General features: G+C 54.3%; 11 protein-coding genes across 11 annotated transcripts; 5 read left to right on the top strand and 6 right to left on the bottom strand.

The window, feature by feature from the left end:
- Positions 1–86: 86 nt before the first annotated feature.
- On the bottom strand, positions 87–1,169 carry P153DRAFT_426933 (DUF572-domain-containing protein; the record flags this gene model as incomplete). Its single annotated transcript, XM_033672633.1, has 1 exon — positions 87–1,169. One exon carries the CDS (start codon positions 1,167–1,169, stop codon positions 87–89), a length of 1,083 nt encoding a protein of 360 aa, XP_033517912.1.
- A 253-nt stretch (positions 1,170–1,422) lies between these two features.
- P153DRAFT_371582 (glycosyltransferase family 31 protein) lies at positions 1,423–3,500 on the bottom strand. Its single transcript, XM_033669292.1, has one exon. The coding sequence runs from the start codon at positions 3,371–3,373 to the stop codon at positions 1,634–1,636; it is 1,740 nt and encodes a 579-aa protein (XP_033517913.1). The 5' UTR covers positions 3,374–3,500; the 3' UTR covers positions 1,423–1,633.
- A 148-nt stretch (positions 3,501–3,648) lies between these two features.
- On the bottom strand, positions 3,649–5,901 carry P153DRAFT_328112 (acyl-CoA oxidase). Its single transcript, XM_033665351.1, has 4 exons — positions 5,816–5,901; positions 5,549–5,770; positions 5,098–5,496; positions 3,649–5,050 (listed from the first exon to the last, which is right to left on the bottom strand). Exons 1-4 carry the CDS (start codon positions 5,878–5,880, stop codon positions 3,724–3,726), a joined length of 2,013 nt encoding a protein of 670 aa, XP_033517914.1. The 5' UTR covers positions 5,881–5,901; the 3' UTR covers positions 3,649–3,723.
- Positions 5,902–6,908: 1,007 nt separating this feature from the next.
- On the bottom strand, positions 6,909–8,392 carry P153DRAFT_380021 (uncharacterized protein; the record flags this gene model as incomplete). The annotated part of the gene is made up of 2 exons (XM_033669898.1): positions 6,909–8,117; positions 8,168–8,392. The coding sequence occupies 2 exons, from the start codon at positions 8,390–8,392 to the stop codon at positions 6,909–6,911; spliced, it is 1,434 nt and encodes a 477-aa protein (XP_033517915.1).
- Positions 8,393–9,068: 676 nt separating this feature from the next.
- On the top strand, positions 9,069–10,220 carry P153DRAFT_371585 (pre-rRNA-processing protein TSR2). Its single transcript, XM_033669293.1, has 2 exons — positions 9,069–9,365; positions 9,412–10,220. Exons 1-2 carry the CDS (start codon positions 9,248–9,250, stop codon positions 9,951–9,953), a joined length of 660 nt encoding a protein of 219 aa, XP_033517916.1. The 5' UTR covers positions 9,069–9,247; the 3' UTR covers positions 9,954–10,220.
- An 80-nt stretch (positions 10,221–10,300) lies between these two features.
- On the top strand, positions 10,301–12,101 carry P153DRAFT_435855 (uncharacterized protein). Its single transcript, XM_033673186.1, has 3 exons — positions 10,301–10,500; positions 10,562–11,303; positions 11,365–12,101. The coding sequence occupies exons 1-3, from the start codon at positions 10,309–10,311 to the stop codon at positions 11,910–11,912; spliced, it is 1,482 nt and encodes a 493-aa protein (XP_033517917.1). The 5' UTR covers positions 10,301–10,308; the 3' UTR covers positions 11,913–12,101.
- Positions 11,787–14,653, bottom strand: P153DRAFT_161605 (Ran-binding-domain-containing protein). Its single transcript, XM_033662268.1, has 4 exons — positions 14,430–14,653; positions 14,252–14,341; positions 14,141–14,206; positions 11,787–14,094 (listed from the first exon to the last, which is right to left on the bottom strand). Exons 1-4 carry the CDS (start codon positions 14,448–14,450, stop codon positions 12,127–12,129), a joined length of 2,145 nt encoding a protein of 714 aa, XP_033517918.1. The 5' UTR covers positions 14,451–14,653; the 3' UTR covers positions 11,787–12,126.
- A 98-nt stretch (positions 14,654–14,751) lies between these two features.
- On the top strand, positions 14,752–17,261 carry P153DRAFT_371587 (uncharacterized protein). Its single transcript, XM_033669294.1, has 4 exons — positions 14,752–15,994; positions 16,041–16,535; positions 16,582–17,062; positions 17,126–17,261. The coding sequence occupies exons 1-4, from the start codon at positions 14,887–14,889 to the stop codon at positions 17,187–17,189; spliced, it is 2,148 nt and encodes a 715-aa protein (XP_033517919.1). The 5' UTR covers positions 14,752–14,886; the 3' UTR covers positions 17,190–17,261.
- A 1,429-nt stretch (positions 17,262–18,690) lies between these two features.
- P153DRAFT_303639 (molybdopterin binding oxidoreductase) lies at positions 18,691–20,722 on the top strand (the record flags this gene model as incomplete). The annotated part of the gene is made up of 10 exons (XM_033664532.1): positions 18,691–18,852; positions 18,905–18,969; positions 19,018–19,147; positions 19,197–19,211; positions 19,260–20,167; positions 20,220–20,256; positions 20,310–20,338; positions 20,392–20,424; positions 20,485–20,496; positions 20,554–20,722. 10 exons carry the CDS (start codon positions 18,691–18,693, stop codon positions 20,720–20,722), a joined length of 1,560 nt encoding a protein of 519 aa, XP_033517920.1.
- A 201-nt stretch (positions 20,723–20,923) lies between these two features.
- P153DRAFT_351950 (subtilisin-like protease-like protein) lies at positions 20,924–22,313 on the bottom strand (the record flags this gene model as incomplete). Its single annotated transcript, XM_033666360.1, has 3 exons — positions 20,924–21,857; positions 21,906–21,957; positions 22,008–22,313. 3 exons carry the CDS (start codon positions 22,311–22,313, stop codon positions 21,019–21,021), a joined length of 1,197 nt encoding a protein of 398 aa, XP_033517921.1. The 3' UTR covers positions 20,924–21,018.
- A 1,043-nt stretch (positions 22,314–23,356) lies between these two features.
- Positions 23,357–24,844, top strand: P153DRAFT_435860 (uncharacterized protein; the record flags this gene model as incomplete). Its single annotated transcript, XM_033673187.1, has 1 exon — positions 23,357–24,844. The coding sequence occupies one exon, from the start codon at positions 23,357–23,359 to the stop codon at positions 24,665–24,667; it is 1,311 nt and encodes a 436-aa protein (XP_033517922.1). The 3' UTR covers positions 24,668–24,844.
- Positions 24,845–25,105: the final 261 nt, after the last annotated feature.

The following is a 25,105-nucleotide window of genomic DNA, read 5'->3' on the forward strand; positions in this document are numbered from 1 at the left end:
CAATTTTTAGTGATGCAAATCGCCTTGTATCATTCTCGGAACTGGCGTTATTGTAGTTGTCGTGTCGTGCATACGTAGAAATCACCTCAGTCAGAATCATATCCCACCAACGCAGTACTTAGTGTGGGTGTCTTCGTTCCACATCCCAACGTGCCCTCGACATCCAGAGCAGCCCTCGGTACAGAAACCGTCGGGTTAGGCTCCGCTTGCACACTTCTCTTCCGCTTCAAGATCCCAAAAGTCGGTCTTGAGGTCGAGCTACCATCTCTGGCAGATAAAAACGGGTCAACGGCCGCCCGCGTGTTGTTAACGAGTGTGTCCTGCAAAGTCCGGCGACTCTTCTCCGCAACAGCGTCGGCTTTCAGTTTCTTAGTCTTAGTCGTTGACTCTGTAGTCATTTCATTCTGTGGTGTCGCGAAAAGTGGCTTCCAAGTCATATCGTCTCTTTTCTCGTTACTCGATCCCGCGGGCGCAAACTCAACGAGGCCCGCGCGCATGCGATCCGCATCCGACTCATCCACGATATCGATGCCGAGACTGAATTTATCCTGCATGCCCTCCTTCCGCCTCTCATCTTTCTTCCACACCCTCCTCTTCGCGCGAAACTCGCTTCTCAGGCGCGCATTAACCTCATACGGATCGCGCCACACCTCGCTCTTCTCATACAACTCCTCCACCCTCTCCTTCCCAACCTGATCAAGCGCTTTATCTTCCACCCTCCCCTCCAAATTCGCAAACGCATCCTCCCTCCTCTTCCGCCTCTCCTCCTCGCTCAAAAACCTCTCTTCCCCTACCCCCTGCGCTTCTTTCTCAGCACCAGCATACTCCCTCCTCCGCGCCCCCTCAACAACAACATACTCCGCCGCCTTCGGATCGGTCCTGATCTCCCACCAGCCCCCGCACGCACCGTGTTTCATGCGGAAACTCCATATCGGCGTCGAGTAGTAGGAGCCGACTTTTTTCTTCTGCGCGTTGAAGCGTACGCCTTGCCCGATTATCGCGTCGGGCTTGCAGTGCGCGCACCAGACGGCGAAGGGCAGTTCGAAGCGCACGGTGAGGATGCCTTGGGAGAGCTTGGCGGCGCGGGCGCCGAGCGGGTGCGTGGTGTTGAAGCGTGGGGGGGAGGAGGTGGAGGGCGGGTAGTATCTACCCATGTTGAAGCCCTGCATTGTGCGGAGATGGTGGGGGGGTTAGGCGCGTCGTGCGCGGGGTCTGGTGGTGGTGGTGGTGGTTGGTATATTTGTTCTCGGTGGTGCGTGTGTTGGGGTGAGTTGGGGTCAAGAGCTTGGAGGTTATACGAGAGCCATCCGAAAGACGTTCGCTATATTATGTAAGCACCATGGGACTGTCGAGAAGTTCACGTTTGCGCATCGCCTGATGAAGTGACTGCCACGACTACTTTGTGTACCGATGTACCTACCATTTAAAAAATACTGTTGTTCTATTTTGGGAATATATACTTCATTTGTAACTTTCATAAATGGACTACACACATCACCAATCACCGCGCCAAAACCCAGTAACAAGCCTAGAAAAACGAACATTCTATCCAAAAAGAACCTCTCCATGTACCCAATATACACACACAAAAAGTAGGCAACAAATCCAACCCCCCCCTTACCCAACGATAACCTCACTGATAAAACCGCCACTTAACCTCCTTACACTCCCACTCCCTGCCCAGCTCCCGAATCCTCTCCACCATCCACCCACTAACCCACGTCTCCTTCTCCTCACCCCCGTCTTCAACCGGTTTCCCGAGCTTGACTGCCCGGCCAAGAAAACAGATCCCATCCCCCTCGGACGTATGGCGCCATTGAACGCAGTCTGCCACGCTCTTACACGCAGCTTGGCAGGCGAGCGGGGAGTCTGCGGCGGTGGGGTTGGATTGGGGGATTTTGTCCCAGTTGGGGGGGTCGGGTTTAGCGGGTTTAGCGTCTGGTTTCTTGTCGTCCTGTTTCTTATCGTCGCGCTTAGAATGCGGTGGTAATGGCGTCGGTGCATTCCCCATCTTCACCTCATCCTGCCCAGCCCCACCGCCCTGAAGTTCCACCTGCCGTCCCTTCGGCGCAACAACCCTCGCATCCGCGCACAAATTATCCCACCCCACCTTCCTCTCCACAACAAACGGCAGCACAAACTCCCCAAACGCATGCTTATACAAATACGGCTTCTTCCAGCCATGTGTCTCCGTCCACCTCTTCTCAAACGCCCACACCTCGTCAAGCTGCGAGCTATTCACATGGTGCCACGACACGGCGGGTGCGCACCAGTGGCGACGCGTGTAATCGAGTGTATGCGGGGCCTCGCCCTGGAGCAGAGGCCACGCGGCGTAGAATTCAACGTGTGCGTCGTATAGGGCTGTGGCGAGGACGATGTCGCCGCAGCATTCTTTGCCGACGCGGGACTCCCACTCGGATATGTAGCGCTCCTCGTAGGACTTTGCGTAGCTGCGCAGTGCGCCTTGGGATAGGAGGATGCCTGCGCCGCGCTGTGCGAATTGTGTTTTCCCTGCGCGTGCTGGCGCGCCGGCGTAGTATGGGATGCGGTAGTCGAGCCTGCTCGTCCATTGCAGGAGGTTTGTCCAGCTTAGGCTTGTGTCTGCTTCGATGAAGACGAAGAATTTGGCGTGCGGGTTCATCTGGTAGGCCTGGTAGACCATGGGCAGGGTTTTCCACTTGTCGAGGTCTTTTGTCTTCTTCGCGTCGGGTTTGTAGTGGGCGTCGGTGCGGAGGAGCTGGTACTCGCGGAACTCGTCGTGCTGGCGCTTGGCGTCGCCGGAGACGGGGGCCAGCGCGTCGTGGATGATGTGGCCGTCGATGTCGCCTGTGTGGTCGCTGAAGATGACCGAGTTAGGGGCGCAGGAGAGGAGGTTGCGCAGGTGCGGGGGCAGCTTGTGCAGTTCGGCTTTGGACGTCTTGAGGATGATCATGACGTGCGGCGCGTTGGGGACGTCCTGGCAGAGCGTGGGCCCGGTGGCAGCCGTGGGCATGGACGCATTGGCGGACAGCATCTCAGTAGCAGACAATATCTCCGTAACGAGCGTGGTAGCCTGCACTCGAGTCTTCCCATCCCCATCCACCCACCGTCCGCCATCCTCATCATGGCCCGCAGACCCCGTTTTAACCGGCGGCGGCGGCAGCGAAGTCTCCTTCTCCTTCTCCTTCTCCTTCCCCAGCTGCCCCCCTACCGTAGCCGTCGGCGCAACAGCATGCCAAAGCCTCGACGTCTTCCCAGCCCCATCGTCAAGTCCTCCAACGATAGGCAACGAAGGCTGAGCAAGCTGGTGCGGCAGGCCGTACGTCCACAGGAAGCTGATGAGCGAGAGGCACAGCACCACGACGGCGATGCGCGAGGGTGTTAGCAGCGGCATGCTTGCTCGGTTTTGTGAGACGGGAGGCGAGGCGAGGTGATTCTCACCCGTCAGCGTGAGCTTTCATGACGGATGGAGGCAGACGGGGAGTGAGCGAGGTTTGATCGCCGCGGCGAGACATGCATGCATGCAGGCATGCATGGACAGGGAGCGAGGGTGGCGGTGGTGGGTACCCGTGCGCTGTGGCGCAATCTAGGCTGGACACGGAGATGGAAATGGGGCACGCGTTGCATCACCCTGCATTACTTTGTACGGGCAGGCCAATCACTCTATTTCTACCTCATGCCATACCTACACCACTGCGGCATTGACAATGACTTTGACATTGACATCCATCCCCACGTTGCAGTCTACAACTTCGCCCTGATATTCTTCCCCTTCAGAATAGGGTCAACGTACTTCCCCCACTTTGGAGGCACACCACCTCGCTTGTTCATAGGAAGCTGCTCCACCCACTTCATAACGTTCTCATACACGTTCCCATCGAACATGCCAATGGCACTGCACAGACTGGCGTCCGAGAACCCCCATGCATCTGTCAATGCGACGGCCTCGGGCAGGAGCTGCTCCAGCAGATCGTTGACAAGGGCGCGTATGTCGTCGAGCTGTCCTGTGCTAAGGTAGCCTTGCTTCGTATTGGTCGTCTCAACAAACGCAAGCGCGTCGACGGAGCGAGGGTTGATGATCGTCGAGAGCGCGAAGAGGGAGCACAGATGTGTCAGGACGGCGTGGAGCGATGGGGACATGTCGCGTGCGAGGACAGCCACGAAGGACTCCAAGACCAGATACTCCATGTGTGCGCGCGACGCTGAGATGATCGTCATCATGTGCTCGTTCCATGCATCTGCCGGTGTCTTGCGGGACGAACGGACGCATCTGTGGGCCTTGAGGACGAGACAATGTGCGCGATGCCGGTAGATGGATAGCTGCACCGAGACATCCAGAAACTGCGATGTCGACGCCAAACATGGTGTCGATAGATCGCCCGTCGAGGTCAGGTATTGAACCTGCGCATCGACTGCTTCGCCTTGCTGGAGTGCGTCCACCTGCTTAAGCAGATACCGACCAACTTGTTGCCAGAGCACATAGTTCTCCCCCTCGAACGTGGCGCCTCCAGCCAGTGCGCCCAGGATATCGGGGAGACCAGAGATGTTCATGTATCCATGGCCACCACACAGCTTCCTTGCCTCCTCGCCCCCGTCAGCAGCCTCGCCTGTAACATACGCCTTCATCCCTGCGGTCAGCGCATGAACAGGCGGAAGCGCATCATGGTCATCATGTGCCTGCATCTCCCTCAGCATATGGTACTCATCCTCACACGCCAACGACGCAAAATGCATTGCATAGCTCTTCGCTATCAACGAGAGAAGCCTAAAGTGCTGCGACTTGTACCGCATGATTGAAGCCTCATTGGCAAAGGCGTCCTGAGGACCAAGACCTTGTTCCCGTACCACCGAGTAGCGCGTTGCAATAGTGACTGCTTGGGCAAGCTGCGCCGTAAAGACGCCTGCCATCTTGCTGCGGACTAAGAGCATGACCGAGTAGGACAGTTTCTGTCGGAGGGGCGTCTTTGTATATACGCCGGAGCTGGAGAGCTGACTGTGAGCCATGAGCATCTGTGTCCTGGGGATGCGGACGTAGTTGAACGATGCGAAGCCATTGTCGGCTTCGTTGTATCTGGGAAAGTGTCAGTGTAGGGTAGATGTAAGGAAGGCGTGGCGTACCCCATCTTCAGCCCAATATCGCCCATCTTGATCCCAGGCATTGGTCTGCCGTCCTCGACACATCTCAGCTGCATGACGAAGAGATGCGGACCCAGATCCTTCCCGTCAACCAGCAACTTCGCCATAACGACTCCATGGGTCGTCGAGAAGCCCAGGCCCGCAGGCCAGAACTTGGTAGAAGAGACGGTCGGTGAATGAATGACAAACTCATCCATCTCAGCATCGAACGTCGCTGTAGTCTCAACACCACGCACAAACGACCCGTGCCCAAGCTCCGTCTGAGCATACGTGCCGAGTATCTTCCCACTCTTCGCAAGCGGTAGCCACTGCGCCTTCTGCTCCTCAGTCCCGTTATGTTCGATAGCAGGCTCGAACAAGATACCCTGGTGACCGAACGGACTACCTTCAATCAGCCCAAACACATCAGTGTCTCCACATGCCCAACACTGACCTAGCATTGATGAGGTTGTACCGCGGCGTGATCGAAACAAACACATCATGATTATACCTCATCATATCCTCCAGAATGACCTTGCCCATGTGCAAACCCTGCTCATACAGTGACTCGCGGTCTGTGTCCGCATAGCAGCGGGGAAGCTTGGTAGTGTCGTGGGTACCGAGGAGTTTCTCGACGCGCTTGAACGCCGCACTGCGTTGCCGCACGTTGTCTTCTCTGGTTTATGTCAGGTTTGGAATGTCAAGGGTTGGGGAAGCTCACCCTCCCCACAACAAGCAGGTGAGTTCGAAAGTGTCGAATGAGGCCGATGCCCTGGCTGTCTGCATGAGCGCCGTCTGCCTGTTCTCTGGCCGTGCAGACGGGGTGCGTGAGTGCTCTGCCATTGTGAATCGGTTGCTTCAGCAGAGCGCAGGTGAGTGCGGAGTGTGGTCAAAGTGAGCGAAGCAAAACGCAATATATCCGCCGTCCCCTCACACGTCTTTCATCAACCGCGCAGGCTCACAGTGAAGGATTTCACACAGCCAAACCCAGTTTGAACCGGTGTGAAAGATGCAAAGCAATCACAGCCATAACGCTTGCCAACATGTTTCCCCGTTTGCCAGTCACCAAGCACCCATGCATGTGGTGAAAGAAGGAAGGTGCACTGCTCTTGCCAGCCTCGTGCAGCAATGCCTCCACTCCACAGACACACACACACCACATGGAGCTCGCTCACGGATCTCGGAACGCAAGCCATTGGAGAAGGTTCGCATTCTACGGAATGTTCCCGATAGGCCGTCCTCGCCAGAGAGCCGCATGACTTTACTACCAAGGCTTCCTTTGAACAGGGGAAGATGTCTTGAGGTGTTGATGCATCCATCCACGACTGACAGGCTTATCTCCCAAGCTTGCGGTGGAGGTTGAATTTAGCTGGGAAAGATGGAATGATATGTTTAGGATGTGGGGTTGTACCGTGTGGGTAGGTGGTGAGAGCCGTTGGGGGGAAAGGGCGCCCCTTGCTTTGATGAAGGAGTCGCGTAGAGTTTCTTGTGGCTACAAGGTACTGGGGTTGGTATGGTACAGACGGCAATATATTAATCCTTTTGGAGTAGTAACTTTTGATGGCTATATTTATCAGGGTCGATGTGCTCCATCAGAGCTATTGTTGGAAAGTCACATGAGAATATGCCAGTAAACAAGGGTATCCTCAGTCACACATCACGCTCACATCCCTGAATATCACACCAAACCCCCAGACCCCATGCAAAACAGACAATCAAACAAAACCCATGGTATCATTAGGAGAGATCATTAAAACTACCACCATCTATTCATCCGCAAACTCCTCAAAGTGCCTCAGCATAGAAGTAGACCACTAGTACTTCCCCGGCTCACCCGGCACCGCACTCCCACCAACCGCACTCCCAGGAGCAACAGCACTCGACGGCGCAGTCCCCGTCCGATCCGACAAGCCCGTCTCCGTGTGCGCCAGGCCCTGCGTCTGGAGGGGCGCAGGGTGCCTGTCGTCTGAGACGGGGCTAGTGGGCAGGCTGGAGTCGGGCAGATCAGCCGTCACATGGCCGGCGGCCTGGCGGATGATTTCGCCCCACTGGGCGGCGGCTTCGGGCGTGTGGGCTTTGAACTGCAGTTCGTGGCTCATGGAGAAGGTGGAGCCCAGCTTGCCCTTCGACACGTCTTTGCCCTTTACGTTGAATTTCGCGCCGCTGACGGCGCCGACGACGCAGTCGGGCAGGTAGAAGGAGTTCTCCGGGACTGGATCTTTCGCAAAGTCGTCGTCTGTTTTGAATTCGTGGAGGAATTTGGAGGGCGTGACGACGTAGTAGTTTGTGTCGTAGGAGCGCATGATTTTGCCCTTGCGGCTGAGGGAGCCGGCGATGAGGGGCTGGGTGGCGCGGTGGTTTTGGTTGGGGAAGGTGATGCTGGAGAGGGTGCGGGCGGGGGCGGCGGGGTCGATGAGGACGTTGTTGTTGCGCTGGATGAAGCCGTTCCATTCGAAGTCTAGAGGGACGCGTTGCGTGGTGCCGACCATGTCGCCGTATGCGGCTTTGGTGTGCTCGGCTTGTGCGTGGACGACTTGCATGAATTGGCCCATGCCGTGCTGGATTGTCTGGATGATGTGTGCTTCGAACTGGGCGAATGAGTTCTGCACGCTGATGAGGTCCTGGCGGTTGTTGTTCTCCTCCTGCACCTGCTTGTTCAGACGGTGCATGACACCACGCTGCAGGATGTAGGGGTCGTCGGCCGCTGTCATCTTTCCGCCTGCCGACTCGAAGGTTGCGGTGTGCTGGCCGAGGAGCTCAATGTGCTTCTGGGTGAGGGCGCGGGACTTGTCGACGGCCTTGCTGCCTTTGCCCGCACCCTTGGTGAGCTCCTTACTCTTGTTCTTAATCTCGGTATGGAGTCGGTCGAAGATGGGGACGATGACGCTCTTGAGCTGTTTCTCCGTCTCGAAGTGCTGGTTGGAGATGCCCTGCGTGTTGGACCTGATGTTCTCGAACATGCCCGCAATGCCACCCAGCGTCTGGTCGAAGTGGTGGCCTTCCTTGAGCGGATCCTTTACAGTCTGCTCCCGGTCAGCGCGTGTCGTCTTCTACCGTGTTACGCTGCACTCGCCTTGAGCACTTTCTCGTATTCTTTGCCGTGCGCGTGGTTGACTTTCTCCGTCGCAACAACATAGTCTTCGAGGTAGGCGCACGCATGCTTCCACGCCTGCAGTCGCTCTGCGAAGAGCTTGGTGACTTCGGAAGTGTCCTCCCCTGGAATAGCATCGTCGTCGCCGGATGCATTTGTAAAGGTGCGTGAAGGCGCGGCCGTCGTGGCAGAAGTTGGCGCAGACATGTTTCGGCTGTGTGGTATTCGAGTCTCAAGATGGTGAGTCGTGCAACGTGTTCTTGTATAATTGTTCTTGCGACCTGGTCTCGCTAGTCGCGCTGCTTGGAGCTTCTAATGCGGGGCTTTGTTTGGGCGACTAGATATGCAGGGTAGTAGGTGGGGAGATACGCGAAGCGTCGTTTCAGCGAAATACAAAAGAGACCGGTTCAAGGTGATGAATATGTTTGGGTTCAGGGTCCACAGGAAGATTTAAAGATATCACACACCTTCGCAGCCTCTTGAAACTGCGACCTCGGCGCAATGTTGGCGGGAAAGGGTCCTCGATGAACGTTAGGCGCCAGCAGGGATCGAAATCGTTGAACACGGGTATGATGTCATGGATTGGCCTCACCAGCAAATCAGAATGTACTGCAACTCCGTACCCAACGCTCTTATTCTACACATGATCACTTGGGCGTTGCTGCATGAACGACCACACCACATTGTGTAGACACCATCAGCCAGGACGCGTCATGCTTTGGGGTGTGCGTGCATTTGTGAAGTAGATATTGGCGTGGTAATGGTTCGCTAGAACGCAGTAGCGAGTGATAAGACATGAGAACAACTGGACGTGCCGATATTGATCTCCATGGCTTGAAGATCGAGCCAAGCAGTTCAACCCACACCATCAAGGCTTAACCTATTCCATGTCGTCAGTGCTTCGTCTTGATAGGACTTTGGAAAGCAGGTTAGGAGGACAGTGGCTTTGGCGTCGACAGCAAACAAGGCAAAAGTAACATCTGGATCAATGATCAACGATGGAGAGATGAGCAGACCAAAGACAGTAGACGCGAATGATGGTTCAGTTCACGTCTTCACGTGATGAACTTTGGCGACTTTATCGATAAGCCCCCTCCAAACTTTTGTGTCGCAAATTCGCCAGGCGCACGAAATCAAGACGCCAAAATGTCTACATCCTCCACAACAGCAATGACGCCGGGTACGTACACGCCAAATCTCAGAATATACCTCCTAACACGTCCCAGAACAGCTGCAAGCCAAGTTCGACCTCGGGATTTGGTACACGCTCTTCAACTGGCCCATCCTCACCGTCGCCATCAAAAACCAATGGGGCGGCCCCGATAGCGCAGACAAGCGCGACTGGCTCGCAGGTCATGTCTCGGAGCTCTTCGCCAAAGACGCGCAAACAGACGCCGAAGACGTCGAAGTCGTACTCCTCGAAGTCCTCGAAGACGAGTTCGGCATACGGCTAGAGGACGAGACGGAGGTCAAGGTCGCAAAGGAGATTGTGGGGCTGAGAAAGGAGATTGGGGAGGGCAATACATCGACGGTGGATGCGCTGCAGAAGAAATGGGAGGCGAGACAGGGCAAGGAGGTTGCGACGGGGGATGTCAATGTGAGGGAGAGCAACCAGGATGCGGAGTGGGATAGTGTGGATGAGGAGAGCGATGAGGATGAGGATGTGGAGATGGGTGAGGCGCCTGCGCTGGTTCCTGCGAAACCAAAGGTTGCGCCGGAGGTTGATGACGATGGGTTTACGAAGGTGATGGGCAAGAAGAAGAGGTGAAATACGTGAACGGGTCAGGAACTATGTAGTATCAAAGTTGTCCTTGAGGGTCGAAGCGTTGGGGATGCGTGCAGCTGCTGGCCGTCGATGCATGCGTACAGCAAGAGAGGAGTAGTCACGCCAACACGCGCAGACCAAGTTCAAACAGACATAGAACCACAAAGCAGTGTGCAAAGCCGTGGATTGAAATCTACTTCAAGGTGGAAGATGGTAAAGGGAGCTTGCTCATATCCCTGCACAGCCATGACAACGCCTTCCCAATCTGAGCTACTAGCTGCATGGGCGCTATGGTAAGCTTTGCGGAGGTGTCCCGCACTTGCATCAACGGTCTCCCTTCCCCTCCCACACACCCAACATGGACTCTGCATACGACCACATTCAACAGGAAACTTATCCCGAGGACGGTCCCAAGCAGGAATCTGCCAGTGGCAGCGCCCAGCCGCAGGCAAATAACTTCAACGCCGAGTTCCAGGATGCATACAAGGCCATCTCCAGCAGCCCGTGGGCCGCGCGCATAGGAGGGTTCTTCGGCACCGTTAAGAAGCAGGTACGAATCCTGCATGCTGCCATACTGAGAGCAAACGGCTACTGACTGGGGCGCTGAATAGGGCGAGCAGTACATCGACAACGCGAGCAAGCAATACGCGCCCACGGTCCAGAATGCAACCGCTGGCGTCTCCTCGCTGATCAGCCACGCACGCAAGATATCCCTCCAAGCCGGCGACATCCCCACACTGAAGCCCGAGTCTTCCGCCAAAGATGGCTCGATCCAGGAGGAAAAGGAAGACATGACGGCGCACCCCGACCGCCCGGAATCGCTGCCCGCCGACATCGTCAGGGAGGCAGAAAGCATGCTCTCGCGCTTCCGATCTGAAGCTACAAAGCGGTTCAAGGACATGGAAAAGGCAGAGGATGCAGCAGATGAGGCGTTGCTGAAGTTTGGAACCAATATCCGCAACTTTCTGAGCGAGGCCGTGTCCATTGCACCCCCCGCATCTGGCTCTGAAGCCGACACAAACGCCGCCGTGCTCTTCGAATCAAAGGACAGCAGTGGCAAGAAGGTCGTGCATGCCACGCGTTTCGATGCACAACTCCACGTTATCCACTCCTCGCTGGACTCTTTCTTGAAAGACCCCACTAGCCCTCAGTGGGAGGAGTGGAAGACCGAGTTCGACGTGGAGAAGAAAACAGACGCCATCGCCAAGGATCTGGAGAAGCATGATGAGCTGAGGAGTGCCATGGAGAAGGTCGTGCCTGAGCGAGTCGACTACGCGGCGTTTTGGTGCAGGTACTACTTCCTACGCCATGTGATTGAGAGCGAGGAGCAGCGAAGGAAGGACCTGTTGAAAGGTACGTTACATACAATCTCCATCGTCGTTGTCATTCCTGCTCCCAAGCTAACCCGTCTCAGCATCCACCCCCGCCGACGAAGAAGAAGTAGCCTGGGGCGAAGACACAGACGAAGAAGAATCCGACGACAACGACGACGATGAATCCGACGCAGAAGCAGCAGCCCCCAAGAAACAACCCGCCCCCGAACCCTCGCAACCCCCCCAAGCAAAAGAAGCACAACCCCCCACCTCCCCCCCCAAACAAACACAACCCCCCAAGAAAACAGAAACCTCCGACTCCGACTCCTCAGAAGCCTCCTCCGAAGAAGACGATGATTCGGAAGAAGACTCAGACGACGAATCCACACCCCCCACTACTTCCACAGCACCACCCCCCTCCCAATCCAAGTCGAACCAAGCAATCCACCCCGCCGCCTCCAAAGAAACACTCAAACCCACACCCTTACCCCGCCGCTCAAACGACGAAAAAAGCGTCGCGGATAGCGATGCGAGTTATGACCTGGTGAGCGGGGCGACGAGTCGCGCGACGGGGAGTCCGCTGCAGGGGGGTGCGGATAGGGAGAAGAGGGGGGGTGGTGAGGAGAGTGAGGAGGAGGATTGGGAGTAGCTTGTTTTCTTTTTCTTTACTTTGGTTTGGGGGAGTTTTTGGTGGGGGATGGGATCTTATGAGGTTATGATGTTCGCTATGCTATTTGATTGTATGCTGTGATATGCTATGCTATGCTATGATGTAGTGGTATCTCAAACTCCGTATCTTCATGCTCAAACCCCCTCCATTCGAAAACTCCTCCCCACCACAAGAAATCTACCTACCCATCCACCTACGTCCCAGCACCCGGCGGCGTCTCCGGTCTGCGCCCGGGCCTCGGCAACACAACATGCCCAATCCTAAAACTCGGCTGCCTAAGCGCCCTATTCCCCCCCGGCTGCGTCGTCGCGCGCCTCAGCAGCGGACTAGGCGACGACGCATGAGACACCTCCGACCTCGCGCCCTTGAGCAGACTAGCCGTTGAGTTAGGCCGGCTGCTAGACGCGGGCGCGGAGCTATTGATAGACGGGGAGCGGGAGCTGGGGTAGGAGCCGCGTGTGGGATAGGCGTCGTAGTCGAATGGCGGCGGATCGTCCGCGTCGTCATGGTCGTGGAATTCATGAGCGAGGTACTCTTCGCCGCGGCGCTTGATGGGACTCTCGTCATACGGGTCGAAGCCGACTCTCATGCGGGCTTCGCGACGGTAGCGACGGCGCAGGTCGGCGTCGCCGCCTGCGCCCGAGGTGCTGCTTTCCGAGAGGAAGAAGGTGAGGAATTCGTCGGGGATGGCGAGGTGGGATGATTGCTGGAATTGCTGGAGGGCGGTGAGGCGGATGAGCATTTCGAGGAGGGAGAGGGAGGTTTTTATGGCGGGGAGGGCGGGGGGTGGTGGCTGGGGTGTGTTTCGGGTTATTGGTGCGGGTTTCTTTTGGGGGGAGGGGATGAGCTGGGTTTGGTGGGTGGGTTGGGGTGAGTCGGAGGGCGTTGATGAATCGATGTTTAGATTCGAGAGGTCTTCGAGAAGGCTTGGGGACTCTGAGCGCGAACGTTGAGACTCCGTGTATGCTGGCGAGGGTGACGGAAGGTCCAACTCGGAGTCCTCAGTTTCGTCGAGTTCGGAGTCGGTTGACGGCTCTTCTGTGTATACTTCGAATGCCATCCATTCGAGGTCAAGCGTTGGCGGAAGACGCCAGGGAAATTTGGGCATCGCAGGTTCTTGGTGAAGCTCTTCGTGCAAATCCGGTGTTGATTCTCGGCGCAACTGATCATCCAGCTCTGACTGCTCATCGTCCGTTCGATCAGCGCCGACTGTGTGCGAATCGTCCGACTCATAACCGGTCTCAGTGGCCGCTCGCTCCATGGTGCGGCGTGGAGGTGTCGCGTTGATGTCGCGCTTGAGTAGCAAAATAGGGTTGCTGGACTCTCCCTCGGTACCGATATTGAGGATCTTGCCAGTATCCGCGTAGAAGATTTTAGAAATCTCGTGGATGGGTACGATCTCGCGAAGACCCGCTTGCGCAATCCCATCATATGGTTCTGGGCATGGCTCATCATCCTCGTAGTTGTGCATACGGCCGTCATCGAGATCCTCAACAATGAGTAACTGATAGGCGTATTCTTGCAATTTGCTGTCGGACGGTATGTGATTGTGATTAGCCTCATCAGCCCGTCGGACGTTCGACCCAAAAGGTATTGGATAGTCGTAGACGTTGTCAAGTGGAACTCTGAGAAGTGTTACACGAGCCTTGTGCATCACCTCTTTCCATGTGGTTTCGCGAATGCCCTCTTCGTGTGGTCTATTTGCATAACCCGCAAACAACATATACATGGAAAGGAAAAAGGTCGGTCCAATCTGCTGCGCCCTTGGTTTTGTCATGCAGTACTGGCCATCTCCGGAGGTCAAAAAGGTACTCGCCTGCAGAAGTCGAGATGGTGACACTGTGGCTGGGAGCGTGTGGGAAAGGCTGACTCCGGAAGTTGTGATCGCCAGATTGATCAACGGAACTGCATCTTCGATGCGGTCCAGGAGTTTCTTCATATCAGAGATGATGATCTTCAGCTCGAGGTCGTTTTGAGCTCGTGACTTAGCCTTCGAGCTGCCCCTACGAGAAAGCTGCTCTTCTGCTACGGCCTTCTCTACGCGATTGCCTAGCTCTTGAATGTCCCATCGAAGGGATTTGGTGAGCGTGACAGCTGACTCAAGAGACGTGTTTCCACGGGCAGCAATGAGTTCGATCATGTCTATTGCCGGAGAGATGATCTGCCTGGTCAGCGAAGGCTGCTGGTATATGAATTATGACGCGTACCTTGATCTTGGAATCCAGCCTGAACTGTAGTGTAGCAAGCTCCTCTTTCTCACGACCCTCGACTGTCTGAGATTGTTAGTGGATGGTCATACAAAAGCATCATTCACGTACCTTCATGAGTCGACCACATTGTTTAAGCGCATATGTGCTCGTGATTGCTATGCCACTGCGAATAGCATAGCTCATGGCCTGCTGGGTGACCTGTCATAGTGAGTCATCTGTACCGTATATGATGGATGTGCTGCAGAGTTGATGGAGATGACTGTAGAGTTAGATCTCGTAATCATACCTTTGCTAGCAGGACCTCCATCTTGACTAGTGTGCTATATCAAGTTGGTGCCTGTTGAGTTGGATGGAGGCGAAAGGGCTGGGGAGAAGAGCATTGAGTCAGAAGAGTTGTTTGCTAGATGGACGGAAGCGGAAAGAAGTGCAAGGAGGTAGGTAGTACAGAAAGTGATTGGTGTTTCAGGTGGTCGGTGTCCTTGTCCTTGTGTTGCTATGCCTGTGTTTGGAAAGGCAGCCAATGTGAGGCAGAGTGAGTCGAGCCCCACCTTTGGGTCGCGGGCAACCCCACCAAAAACCAAAGTGCGAGCGAGAGGCGGCACATTTCTCGCCTTCCGCATAACTATAACACAGCCCCGAGTCGCTCTCTACACACCATCGAACGCTGCACGAGCACACATATTTCCGGCGCCCGCCCCCCCGAAGCACATCGAAAAAGCGCACAGCCGCAGCCCGCCCACACCATGGCCGACAGCTGGGAAGACGAGGAGGAGAGGCTCGCGCAGCAGGCCCAGAACCTCAACATGAACAGCGCCCAGTCGTTTGTGCCCGGCGCGCAGGCCTTTGTCCCCGGCGCACAGGCCTTCGTCCCCGGACAGCAGGCGTACGGCGGATACGGCCAGCAGGCATACGGCCAGTACCAGCAGTACGGGCAATACAACCAGGGCTACGGGCAGTACGGCTACCAGCAAGGTGGCTACCCTCAGTATGGCCAGCAGCAGCAACAGGGCCAACAGCAGGGCCAAGGCGGCTATCCCAACTACAACCAATACGGACAACAGCAGCAGCAACAGCAGCAACAAGGCTACCAGCCCCCGCAACAGCAGCAGCGCCAGGCACCAGTCAAAATCGCAAAGCGAGGGGAGGCGGACCAGACAGGCTCAGAGAGCCCGGCACCTGCGAAAGAGGCGGCACCAAAGGCAAAGGTCCTGTCTATCGGTGGCGACACTGCGCCCAAAGTAAAAGTTCTGTCTATTGGCGCTGACATCGCCGCGCCCAAGGTGGAGAAGGCTGGCCAGACCAAGGTACTCTCCATCGGATCAACTGCACCCGCTGCTGCGTCTGCAAAGGAGAACGTCGACAAGGCGGCGCCCGAGGCTGGAGCCAAGGTCACAGCCGCCAAGGCCATCGAGAAGACAGGAGAGCCTACAAAGTCAACGCCCCCATCATCTGGTCGCACCTCACCAACACCATCGGGACGCGACAGCCCATCGCGGCAAGAAAAGACTGTCGCCAAGGCAGCCGACGTCGAGCAGGAATTGGCTGAAGTTGTCGACGAGGCTACGCTTGCCGAGATATACGGCAAGGAGCACGTGAACATCATTTTCCTGGGTCACGTCGACGCAGGGAAGTCGACACTCGGTGGTAGCATCCTCATCTCCACTGGCATGGTTGATGAGCGGACACTGGACAAGTATAAGAGGGAAGCAAAGGATGCCGGCCGAGAGACATGGTACATTTCATGGGCTCTCGATCTGAACAAGGAAGAGCGTGCGCAGGGTAAGACAATCGAAGTTGGGCGAGGCTTCTTCGAGACGGAGAAGCGACGTTACTCCATTCTGGATGCTCCTGGTTAGTATCCCAACCCAAGGCTTATTTCATGTCTCATCGCTTCCAGGTCACAAGACATACGTTCCCAACATGATTGGCGGCGCGTCACAGGCTGATGTCGGAATCCTCGTCATCTCTGCCCGAAAGGGAGAGTACGAGACTGGTTTCGAGAAGGGAGGCCAGACCCGAGAGCACGCCATGTTAGCCAAGACCCAAGGTGTCAACAAGCTGATCATCGTCGTCAACAAAATGGACGACCCTACTGTCGAATGGTCCGAGGAGCGATACAAAGAGTGCACTTCCAAGCTGGTCATGTTCTTGAAGGGCGTAGGGTACAACCCCAAGACAGACATTGCCATGATGCCCGTCAGCGCACAAACCTTCACAGGTATCAAAGAACGAGTGCCCAAAACCCTTGCACCATGGTACGGCGGCCCATCTCTTCTCGAATACCTCGACGACATGCAGGCTCTCGACCGCAAGCTCAATGCGCCATTCATGATGCCCATCGCTGCCAAGTACAAGGACCTAGGAACCATGGTCGAAGGCAAGATCGAGTCCGGTAAGTACATTTCCCGAACACCCTTTACCCCTACTAATCCGTCCAGGTATCATCAAGAAAGAAAACAAATACCTCATGATGCCCAACCGCCAACTCATCCACATCTCCGCTCTCTACGGCGAGCAAGAAGAAGAAATCCCCGGCGCCATGTGCGGAGACCAAGTCCGCATCCGCCTCCGCGGCGTGGAAGAAGAAGACATCCTCCCCGGCTACGTGCTCTGCTCGCCCAAACGACCTGTGCACTGCGTCTCCCAGTTCGAGGCTCAGGTCGTGCTGCTGGATCTCAAGTCCATCCTGACAGCCGGGTTTAACTGCGTGCTGCACGTGCACGCCGCGCAGGAGGAAGTCACTATCTCGGCGCTGCTGCATAAGCTGGAGAAGGGCACGGGCCGTAAGAGTAAGAAGGCGCCGGGGTTTGCGACAAAGGGTATGAGTATTATCGCTAGATTGGAGGTTACGGGTACGGCTGGGTCTATTTGCGTGGAGCGATTTGAGGATTACCCACAGTTGGGTCGGTTTACACTGAGGTATGTCATGTCCACTGCCCTCGAAGCTTGCTCGAGAGGTGTTGTTGCTAACAATATAATCAGGGACCAAGGCCAAACCATCGCCATTGGTAAAATCACAAAGCTCATCACGGACACTGCTGCTTAAATATCTCCTACATAGTAGTTTAGCACTCATTTACGATAGCGAAGGGAAATGGATCTGGTGATGACGGGACGGGGATAGGGACAGGGAAGGGGGAAGCTCATCTTGCGTGAAGGGAAGGCATGGGATAGGAAAAGTCTTAGACGTGATATGTCGTTTTGAAATTGATCTTTTCTCATCTCGCATGGTGTGGGAATAAACGTTGAAAGTGTTGATCGACACAATTAATCTTTATAAACATCAAGTCTTTGCTCTGCTGCACCGACTGGGATAGCTTTGGAAAGAGATACGGTATGCAAGACGTTGCGAGGATTATTGCACATCTTCGGAGCAAGTACGGTGTTGCGTTACTACCGAGTTTCGCGCGAGTGCTTACGAAGCGAAGCGGGTTTGTGCTAAATACCGCAGCAGCGCCTGGGGTAAGAATACGGTATCCAACTCCATCCGGCTCACAAGGACCTGGGTGTCGCAAGATCGGGACATACCACGGGGTGTCGCGACGATTTTCCCAATCACGTGCAACAGCATCTCCACTTTGAGTGTAAATCGCAGGATTTGAGCTTTACAAATGAAATACAGGTTGATATTTTAATCTCTAGAGTCAACTGACAACTATACATAATGTGTTTGCTCTGATGTCGCGCTGTTTCAAAGTTCTGGTCTTCGTAGTGCTGACTTTGCGCACGTGATTGGGAAAATCGTCGCGACACCCCGTACCTAGCGCAGCGTCTCAATTCGCTGGGTTCCCACAGAAACCCAAAGGGGCAGAGTAAGCTTTTCGGAACATGTTTCCATCGCCTAGGCTTTGCTGTTGTGGGGAATGGAGGAGTTGTCAAGCTCTTCCTGGACTAGCGGGCTCGTGTTGCCCTTGCTAGCGTGGCTTCAAGGCCTGGTTTTCGACGGAGGTTTCCACGACCGTTATTCTCGCTTGTTTTTCTTTCTTTATCGGATTTGAGAAGTCGATCTGTGGTGATGCTTGGATTTGAGCGCACATCGACCATGGACAATGGATGGCGGTAGCTCGACATACACAACCGATAATGCCACGCCTTGCGAGTTCGACCTTGCCCTCTGTTCGAATCAGACACTCTTGCTTACCACTCGCGCGTTTCCACAGGCAAGGAGAGTCTGTTCGGCAGTTGTCCCTGTCCAACTGCGCAGTGTTAGCAGCATATCCCCTGTACAGTGAGGTCGGATATCGACGCCATCATCGTGACGCATTAATGTGCAGCTCTATGTCTGTTTGGGCCACGCCTAACCAAAAACCAACGATACCATTCGTCAATTTCTAATCTAATCGTCCATTAATCCACTCGCATCTGCACCGCAGGCATCAAGTTCCTGCACGATCCTTGAAAGAGTGGTTGATAATCTTGGAATCATGACCATGTGCCTCGGTGTTGGTCCGGCATACCACACCAGGGTCGTATCGTAGTATGCTTCATATTCAGGCGCTGGTCGGCTTCGAAATCGTCTTCTGTTCTGCAACAAACTCTTTTTCAATATGGCGCCCGCGGAACCAAATGCGAAGCCGTTTCAGCTGATAGGCGATGCGCCTGTATTCCCGGAAGAGCGAGAGGGATGGAGAGGCTATATTGAGTGGGAGAAGTACCCGGAGAAGAAGAAGCAGGCTGCTGATATTTTGGCCAAATATGACTTCCCTGTTGTCAGTATTACTGTGGACTATATATGCACCTCCTCTAACGTAAGATTGCCAGCCGCCCGAGTTCCAGCTCGAGCCATTGCCGAAGACTAATCCCCTTCTTGAGGGAGTGCGCTGGAAGTAAATCTCACGGCTCTACAACTCTTGAATGCCGACTGACTGGATCAGGCATTACCACTATGCCTTGGGGGACACCTTAAAGGATATGCCGGATATCTCATGGGAGCACGTCTTGAAGGAGAAAAGCGAGGATATGCTACACGTACTACAATTTCCGTACAACGGCGAACCGCCAAGGGTGAGTAAGCTTTTCAAGCTCGCTTGGTCCAATACTAACAAATGTACAGAAACGCTTAGTAGAGGTTTGTACGCACTGACCAGCACAAGACTGCGAGCTGACCTTTTGTTAGACCGAGATAACCGACAACAAGGATCTCTTCGTTCGCAACCATGGCGGTATTCCTGAGATAGACCCTGCTTCGTATTACTTCGAGGTTGAAGGCCTGGTCAACAACCCCAAGAAGATCACCCTCGCGGAGCTTCAGGATGAGAGCATCTTCCCGCGCATGTCGACGACTGTGACTCTGCAATGCTCCGGCACGCGTCGCCTTGAGCAAATCCACGACTACCCCGGCGACGGAGACGAGCTCATCAACGCACCCTGGGGCGAGGGAGCAATCGGCACATCCCGCTGGACTGGAGTGAGCTTGAAGAAAGTCATCAAGTACTGCGGCGGACTGAAAGACAACGGAAAGCATCTGGAGTTCTTCGGAGCCGACACCTACTTCAAGAAGGGCCAAGTCTACAACTACGGCGTGTCGGTACCCTCGCGCAAAATGAAAGTCAACGAAGTCATGCTGGCCTGGGAGGTGAATGGCGAAACACTACCCCCGATCCACGGTGGCCCGCTGCGTGTCGTAGTCATGGGCTACATCGGCGCACGAAGCTGCAAATGGCTGACCCGCATCAACGTCATTTCGGACCCCAGTCTCGCCCCCGTCCAGATGAAGGAGTACATCTACTACACGCCCCAGGTCGGGAAGCACAACGCCACGTACAGCAACGGGTTTAGTATCCAGACTATGCCCGTTGCCAGCGCCATCATGACGCCCGTTGACAAGGACGTCATCATGCATGACGGCAAGATCAAGTTGACTGGCTGGGCTTATAGTGGGAGCGGTTGGCCTGAGCGTGTCGAGGTCAGCGCCGATGGTGGAGGTGTCTGGTATCAAGTGCCGTACGACCAGCTCAGCACAAAGTATCTCCACGCTTGGCGCACGTGGGAGTATGAGATTCCGGTCGATGCGGAGGGCTGGCTGTAAGTCCCCATACACACAAACATGTGTGGGTAAATTGCTCACAGGATATAGTGAATTCTGCGTGCGGTGCTGGGATGATGCGTTGAACGTGAGTGCTCTTTGACGAAGTTCAAGCTGGGATTATACTGACTCTATCGGCAGACGCAACCCACATTTGTGCGCAGCGCATGGTACATAGCATCCCCCTTCCCTCATCTTACTGAAACTCTCTGACCGTAAATAGGAACTGGGATCTTCACGTAACATCCTCATGCCAGTAAGTAAACCCCCCATCCCAAACACCAGTTAATGAAACCACCGCTAACTATTCCTCTAGTCGCGTAAAACTGTAAGGCCATCCCAACCCCCGCTAACCTCGCAACCACATACTGACTATATGCTATAGTTACAGCGTCAATAGAACCAAGCCGATGACCGCTAAGCGCCTCAAGCTCATGGAAGAAAAGGGCGTTTCTATGCTGCCTCTGACGCGCCCTATGGAGTTTGATCTGGAGACTGAGGAGGAATACCTTGAAGAGATGAAGAAGCGCGGAGGGCGCGATCCGATTGAATAGATGGTTGTTGGACGGTGATTGTGTGTTGTTTTTGGTGTGAGAGACGGTGCGTTGGGGTCGATAGTTAGTCAACATCCCCATTCCATATCGTATTTTGTTGAGATAGCTTCGTTGCTTTGTCACGTTGTGTTGCCTGTCTTTACTCACTCATCGACAAGTCGGGAATGAAGTCTTGCGGTGAAATCTCATGGTTGGAAAAACCCTGACGAAAAGCTTGCACACGATCATTCTCAGTGTATCTAGAATCCACCTCCTTGAGGTACGTCTCCCCCATACCGAACTGGGGTAACCAAACTCTAGCGACCATTCCCATTGTACGCCAACAGATTCGCCGCGCCCTGAGTATCCGTCACACGATTCAGAGTAGCCAATTCCACCAATCTCGCCTTAACCGCCGACGCGCTCGACAACCCCTCAAGACCACGAACATACGACACCAACCCAGCAACATGCGGCGAAGCCATAGAAGTCCCCGTTAAGGTCGCAGTAGCGCTGTCCGAGGAGTAGTAAGCAGACACCACATCCGTCCCAGCCGCCCAGATATCAACAGCATCCCCAAAGTTACTGAACGGATTGCGGGCGCCATTCTGCTGTATGTTCCCCACGGTGAGCGCCTCTGGGGAGCGGCCAGGCGACTTGGTGGAAGCCAGTTGGCCGTCGTTCCCAGCGGCGACGACAATCAGAACGCCCGCGTTCCAGGCAGATGTGATGGCTGCGTCCCAGACTTCGGCTCCAGGGCCACCGAGCGATATGTTGATGACGGCGGAATCTTGACGGTTCTTGGTCACGATGTCGTTGATGGTCCATTCGAGGCCGGAAATGACGTCTGAAGTGGAGCCTTCGTTTCCTTCTAGGACTTTGACGGCGATGAGGTTGGTGCGCTTGGCGACGCCGTAGGTGGTTCCGCCAATTGTGCCGGCGACGTGGGTTCCATGGCCTAGGTTGTCTGTGTCGAGGTCGTTGACAGCGTTGAAACCCCAGGTCGCTCGATCGCCGAAGTCGCTGTGAGTGATGCGAATTCCGGAGTCGATAACGTAGGAGTACGTGCCCTGGCCCGCTGTGGAATCGTAGATGTAGCTGGTTGCACCTTCAGTTCGGGATGAGATGCTACCAAGGCCCCAGGTAGAGTTGGACTCTGGTATGATGTAAGTGGCAGGGTCGTTACACGCTTACGACTACTTACGGGTGATGAGAGTACTGGTTGTCATGATGTAGTCCTCTTCAACGAGAAGAACCTGTGAGCTTGTCAATGACCATATCCAAGCCGCGTGTTGGGACTGCTCACCTCTGGCAGACTCTTCAATTCCTCAACCGTCGCTGCGTCGAACGATCCGGAGTAGCCCTTGAACTCGCCGAAGTCGAATTTACGATCAATACCCTCGGGGGCTCCACCATCTTGACGGCCGGCAAGGTTGCGGGCATGGATCTCGCGAACGTTGTTGTGATGGACAGCGATTGAAGCAATGTCGATGCTAGGCTTCAACTGAACAATGTACTTCCCTCCACTCTGGCGAGGAGTGAGAGGTGCTGCTTGAGACAGAAGTGGCGCCGCAGCCACCGCAAGAGTAAAAATGCGGGTGAAGAACTGCATGGCGAGGTGTACTTGAGGATACGGGTGGAGACCAGCGTTGGGTTCGAATGCTGTACTTATACACCCCAGCTCAATTCATGATGTCTTGCAAGGTTAAACTTACGTGAGGCAAAACTGGACACTCGCGCTCCTTCAAGAGGTAACATCTTGTCAAGCGTCTCCTGCCTTTCTTAGCTTTTGCCTGATCGAGCGTCACTTCCGACCCGTATCCAGTGCCAAGCGATAGCAGTAACCCTCAGGCATTGAGGTATCAGTTCGAAGTAACATAGGCCTGGAATTGCAAGGGGAGGAGTGCCAAGCAGCAGGCGGTAAACAACATACCCCATAACTCATGTGTAAAATTAGACCGAAACATCCGGATCCCGTTTGCTCCTTCCGCTTTGAGCGCCTTGCCGCTCGCGTGAAGAGCTGCCGAGATGCTCTTGCCTCGTGGATTGTGGGAGAGAGTTGTTGATCATACACAACGCTGTGGGCAACACCGTTGTAGAGTAGGTTGAAGTCCTAATGTGAGGCCATTCTCCCTGAAGGAGAGACGTGTATGACAACGTGACGCTATATCATCCGCGAAGGATGGAGGAACGCAACCTGCGCCAGGCGCTCCCACAACTGAAAGCAGGATGAAGGTACCTTGCAGCATTGCGACCACCGTTCCGATACTCAGCACTTTCAGGACTATGGGATCTTATGCTTGGAGACGAAACGCCTCTTCCATCTGCTTGCTACAACTCCGGGGTGGGTCAGAGCTTGCCCCCTGATTCAGCTGTCTCATAGATTACAATCAGCTCCTTCGTACAGTTGTCACCTGCTGGACTGCAGTGATCGACGTTGGCAGATGGAATTCTACGAAGTACGCGATACCGTGTATGGCAGACTGCCATCCCTGCTAGTAGTGCTGCAATTGGGCAAGCTTGTACAGTATACGAGCGGGGTAAAACTATTCTTAGTAGGGTCTTAGTGGGGTGTGGCGCAGCCAAGTATCATATCTACTCCAGGCACCCAACAGAACATCCTTTCTCTTCCTACTCTCTCTTCGCGCTGTCAGGATGTGGGATGTCAATCTTTGTATGACATGGCCTGAGAAAATATTGGTTCCTTTCAAGTACTTTGGAAATCCGAAATTATGGGAACCCTCTACAACATCAGCATCCTTCCCTTCTTTTCTCGATTTGCCAGTCGAGATTCAGTTTCGTATTTACGAATGTTGCGACGCCTCAACACTTTTCCAGCTCATGCACACGTGTGCACATAGCCGAAGTGAAGCATCGAAGCTATTCTGGGCTCATCAAGACATCTGGTACTACTGTCAGGATGCTTATAAATTTACCTACCAATATCTGCACCCAATTCTTCAGTTTTGTCCCGAGTTCGCAAGTCGGATTGCACAAATTGAATTCGAGCTAGGCAGACTGGAATTGGTATTCCAAGCAGACAACGAAACCCCACACGCACGGCAGCAAATGAACACAGTTGAGAAGGCTCAGAGTTTCTGGAGCAGAGTTCAACAAACCTTTCCTTCAATTAAAAAGGTGGTGTTGACTGGGCTGTTGTCGCGAATGGGTGCTCTGCCCCCTGACGACGAGTATGATGTTGCCTACTCTGCGTTAACGCTTGTTGTTCAACAAGCTCCGCCCAATATCATTGTCTTTCTCGCTGTGGAAGATAATCGGTCAGGAATCAGGCTTCCTCAAAAGCCCCACAGATTGTGGCGGGTAGCTGCTGATCTCAGGCCTTCATGGCAAATTGTGGAGGAGGATTGGACCCCGAGTCGTATATTACTTCCACCAAAACGGTTTTCAACTTATCCCCTTGGCACGTTTCTGACATTTCTTTCGAACCAGGAACAGTCGGTGTTAGAATCGAGAGGTTTGAGATGGCTAAGAGTAGAGTCATATGCACGATACGCAGTAGGCTCTACAATCACATGCCCCAAGTCCGACTGCGATAGCACATTCACGGAGAAAGATACATGGAGGCAACACCTCAAGGATACACACCATAATGGATACGGTTCTGGCCAAGAAGATGAAACCAAGTCGCGCTTCTGCGAACACACTCCGGCTGAGTTCAAAACTGCTATCGAGAAAAGACAAAACCGCGTTTCTGCAAGTTATGAAGACGCGCGAGCCATATGGCGAAAGCTCCATGATGGCTGGGACCAGGAAGGTACTGAAAAGAGGAGGATGTTTGAAGAGGCTTTTCGCGCTCAGCTACGCGAGGCAAACGCTTTCTCGCCTGGAGAGTTGGTGGAAGACACGTGTCCCTGGTTCGACACGTTTAATATGTATTTCGATTCGACGCATGTTTACTATAGTGGGATCTCAGATGTGTCCTCGCCTAACGTAGCTGATGTATAAGCGTGGTAGTGGGATTTCCTAATTCCTGAATCTTCTTGGTATATTAGCTAAACCAAACGATCGAGAGGATTACTTCAAGCGGGAGTGGGTAATAGATACAGTCAATTCAAGTTGTAGTTCTACCTGTATGACCGCTACGCTGGTGTTGTCGCTCAGAAATAAGATTATCAATTGCTGAACTCCGAATACAGCACTATGATCTAAGCTGAATAGACGACTAATAAATTGACAGTAACTACATGAGATGTTTTGCGTGCTCTGCTCACGCAAAAGTATTTGCTGTAGCACGTATTCGAGACGTCACAAATGCGGACTCGATGGAAAGATAGGCTACTACGCAAACTATATCATGGGAGTGTAATTCGAAAACGGCTCATGTTAGGAATGTTGAGATTCATCTCATCATGTCTTGGCAACTTGCGTAGAAACTATCTACCA

The sequence above is a fragment of the Dothidotthia symphoricarpi genome (genome assembly GCF_010015815.1).
Source record: "Dothidotthia symphoricarpi CBS 119687 unplaced genomic scaffold P153scaffold_30, whole genome shotgun sequence".
In the NCBI taxonomy this organism is placed as follows: Eukaryota; Fungi; Ascomycota; class Dothideomycetes; order Pleosporales; family Dothidotthiaceae; genus Dothidotthia; species Dothidotthia symphoricarpi.